General features: G+C 48.0%; 1 protein-coding gene across 1 annotated transcript; it reads left to right on the top strand.

Annotated features, from left to right (window-relative positions):
- Positions 1-240: 240 nt before the first annotated feature.
- Positions 241-3,479, top strand: LOC103275072 (PRAME family member 12-like; the record flags this gene model as incomplete). Its single annotated transcript, XM_008072492.2, has 3 exons — positions 241-534; positions 952-1,524; positions 3,035-3,479. Coding segments are annotated over 3 exons (1,312 nt in total), but the record flags the coding sequence as incomplete, so codon positions are not given.
- Between the last annotated feature and the right edge of the window lie 339 nt (positions 3,480-3,818).

Genomic DNA, 3,818 nt, shown 5'->3' with positions numbered 1-3,818 from the left:
GTGGGCTAGTGGCCACCTCTTTGTACCTCTTTGGCACTTGTGGAAAGATTTTCCTGGTAGCAGCAGGGGCAGAAGTATGTCTTTGTGATCACTGTGTGTGCAATGGAATTGGGGTAAGCCGAAGACTGTTCCACTTTGCCAGAGCAGTGGCTTTGTGCCTAGGAAAAGATGGGATTGTGTAGGCGTGGCCTGATCAGAATGCCTTTTCTCTGATTGAATCACCAGATCCTTTCATTGCAGAATCATGATGAGCCTCCAGACCCCACCCAGGCTCCTGGAGCTGGCGGGAAAGAGCCTGCTGGGGAAAGAGGCTATGACCATCTATACTCTGGAAGAGCTGCCCATAGAGCTCTTTCCACCCCTGTTCATGGAGGCCTTTACCAGGAGATGCAGTGAGACACTGAAGGCAATGGTGCAGGCCTGGCCCTTTCCCAGGCTTCCTCTGGGCTCCCTGATGAAGACGCCTCAATTGGAGATCTTAAAAGCTGTGCTGGATGGACTTGATGGACTGCTTTTCCAGTTCGTTCACCCCAGGTAAGGTGATACAGGTGTCCTGCTAGGAAGTGCCAAGGAGTTCTGGGAAGGGACAGCTGGGTCAGTTAGAATAGGTATCATAGGATAGACCAGAGACTTCTGATGGTGCCAGTGAGGAAGTCCAGAGAGGCCTTGACCTGCTGAGCATCTTCTTGGAAAGAGTTCCCTGACAGTAGGGCTGCTTACCATGCAGGCACCACTGAGGGAACAGAAACCTCATTCCTCCCATTGAAACTTAAAGGTATAGGAAGTGGAGACCAGACTTTGTAAAAAATGAAAGAGGATGGGGGAAAGTCAGGGAGAGAGAGAGGACATGGGAATGAAAACAGCTAATGTCTACGGTGTGGAGTATAAGTTTAGGTCAGAGGGGGTTTCAGGCTAAAATGCTAAGAATCTCTTTTTTTTAACCCCAAAGAGGAGGTGGAAACTGCAAGTGCTGGATTTACGGAATGTTGATCAGAACTTCTGGAGTGTATGGTCTGGAGCCACTGTGTCCTCCCCAGAGGCCATGAGTAGGAGGAAACCAGTGGAAGACTGTCCAGGGAGCAGAAGGCAGCAGCCATTGAAGGTGTTTGTAGACTTTCATCTCAATGAAAGAAGCATGGATGAATTCTTTACCTGCCTCTTTCAGTGGGCCAAACTGAGAAATGGTTTATTACACATATGCTGTAAGAACCTGAAAATCTTTGAAACGTCCATCAAAAATATCAGAAAGGCCCTAAAACTAGTTGATCTGGATTGTATCCAGGAGGTAGAAGTGAATTGCACCTGGACACTGTCCACCCTGGCAGGGTTTGCTCTTTACCTGGGCCAGATGCATGATCTCTACAAATTGGTCCTCTCCCACATCTATGTTTCTCCCTACATTTCCCCAGAAAAGGAGGAGCTTGTCGCCCAATTCACCTCTCAATTCCTCAAGTTGGAACACCTCCAGGAGCTCTACATGGACTCTGTCTCTTTTCTTGAAGGCCACCTGGACCAGTTGCTCAGGTGAGGAAGGATGGGGTGCTGTCTCTGCAGTCCAGAGCAAAGCCTTCCTTTGTTACAGTAAACAGTGGAAGACATCTGTGTGCCAGCCAGTAGCAATGTCACAGTGTAGAAGATTCTAGAATATCAACACACTGTGGTGTTCGCTGTTCTACCTTGACGTGGATATCACTTAACCACCCCAATATAGGCAGAGGTATAAAATAGGATAGATGCATTAGAGAGTGACACAATGCTAGGGTGGTATCTATTGGGAGGTTCAAGTCAAAGGTGGGCACATTTGTGAATTGTTACTGCAGTTAAGTGGAAAACATAGATAATCTGCATCTGCAAGCTTCAAAGTATAATTCTGTTCTCACAAGCTTAGTGAGCATGAGTTAGCCTGACTCTAATTCCTGTCAGTGAAAGATTGTTTTGAACTGCGGGTAAGGTAATTAACATGGAAAATGAAAGACTCTGGTATAGAGGGTGGCAAAGTAGGCATGAATAATAGTAAAACTGATGGATGGTTTGCTGATGGTTCAGGCATGTAAGTGGGCCTTGCAGGCTGGCAACCCAAAATAATGTTGCTGGATCCTGCTTGGGTCTGTCCTGTATACATGTCTCCACCAGGCTCCTATGACACAGGATACTGGTTGTATATATGTATGTATTTATTGAGTCGGAGTCACACTCTCTCATCCAGGTGGAAGTGCGGAGGTGCACTCATGACCACTGCAAACTTTTCTTTCTGGGTTCAGGCAATGCTTCTCTCTCAGCCTTCCAAGTAGCTTGAACCAGAAGGCAGGTGCCACCACATGTTACTAATTTTTTTAATATTTTTTTTTTAGTTATAGGTACAAGATCTTGCCAAGTTACCCAGCCTAGTCTTGAACCACAGGAATCAGGCAATCCTCTGACCTGCACCTCCTAGAATGCTAGGATTGTAGATGTGAGCCACCATACTCGGCAACTAGTAGTATTTACAGATGAAGAAAGTGAGGTTTAGAGATTTTTATGGACTTGACCTAGTCACATGAGTGATAGTGAAAGGATTGAGTCTCTTTTTTGTTGTTGGTGGTGGAGTCTTGCTGTGTTGCCCAGGTTGGAGTGCAATGCATGCTCATGACCACTGCAGCCTTGCTCTGCTGGGCTCAGACGATCCTTCCCCCTCAGCCTTAAAGTAGCTGGAAATACAGGCACGTGCCACCACACCTGGCTTATTTTTTGATTTATTGTAGAGACAAGGCCTCACCAAATTGGCCAGGTTGGTCTCGAACCCGTGAACTCAGGCAATCCTCTCACCTCGGCCTCCTAAAGTGTTCGGATTACAGGTGTGAGCCACCGTGCCTGGCTGACTCAGCCTCCTATGAGGCTGAATTGAGTAAACAGCGTTGTGTTTCCAGCATCATGGGTATTGACCATCACATGGTCAGAACAACCTCGAGTTTGGGGAAAATTGTCATCTTCCACTTGGTCATTTCCTTCCACTCCTCATTACCATTCCTAGGACTGACTATTTGTGTCTCCTCAGGTGCCTGAAGGACCCCTTGGAGACCCTGGCAATAACTAACTGCCTGCTGTCCAGATCAGACCTGAGGCATCTGTCCCAGTGCCCGAGCATCAGTCAGCTGAAGGTCCTGGAACTCACTGGTGTCAGACTGACCCACTTCAGTCCCAAGTCTTTCCACATTCTGATAGAGAAGATAGCTGCCACTGTCCAGACCCTGGACTTAGATGAATGTGGTATCTTGGACTCCCAACTCAATGCCATCCTGCCTGCCCTGAGCCATTGCTCTCAGCTCACCACCTTCAGCTTTCGTGAAAATGCCATCTCCATGGCCGCCCTGGAGAACCTGCTTCACCAAACTGTCAGGATGAGCACTCTAAGCCTAGAGCTGTACGATGTCCCTCTAGAGACAAGTGCAGCCTGGGTGCGCTCCACCACAGGAGTTTCGCCCAGCTCTAGGATGAGCTGATGGAGACACTGAGGGACTTAGGAATTCCCAAGAGGGTCTTGTTCCGTACAGTACCCTCCTCTCACTGTGGCATCAGTTCATTCTTTTACGTGGAGCCCTGTCAGTGCTGCTATGGGATGCCTGACTAGTTGGGTGAATATCTCAAAGCATTCTTCAGGGCACTAGGAAACTGTCCAGGGTATAGGTAACGTGAGCATAAGACCCATTCTTTCAGATGCTTGCTCAGTGCGAATGCAAAACAGAAAGTGATACAGCAGGGGGCAGGCCCAGAGGGAAATGCTGACCTTGACAGCAAATGGGAGCTTTGGGGACATGTGTCCTGTAGAGTTGGAAATAGGA

The sequence above is a fragment of the Carlito syrichta genome, unplaced genomic scaffold, assembly GCF_000164805.1.
Source record: "Carlito syrichta isolate Samal-C Ts95f unplaced genomic scaffold, Tarsius_syrichta-2.0.1 Scaffold315272, whole genome shotgun sequence".
In the NCBI taxonomy this organism is placed as follows: Eukaryota; Metazoa; Chordata; class Mammalia; order Primates; family Tarsiidae; genus Carlito; species Carlito syrichta.
The sequence above is the reverse complement of the archived record's forward strand: the minus strand, read 5'-3'. Positions and strand labels throughout refer to the sequence as shown.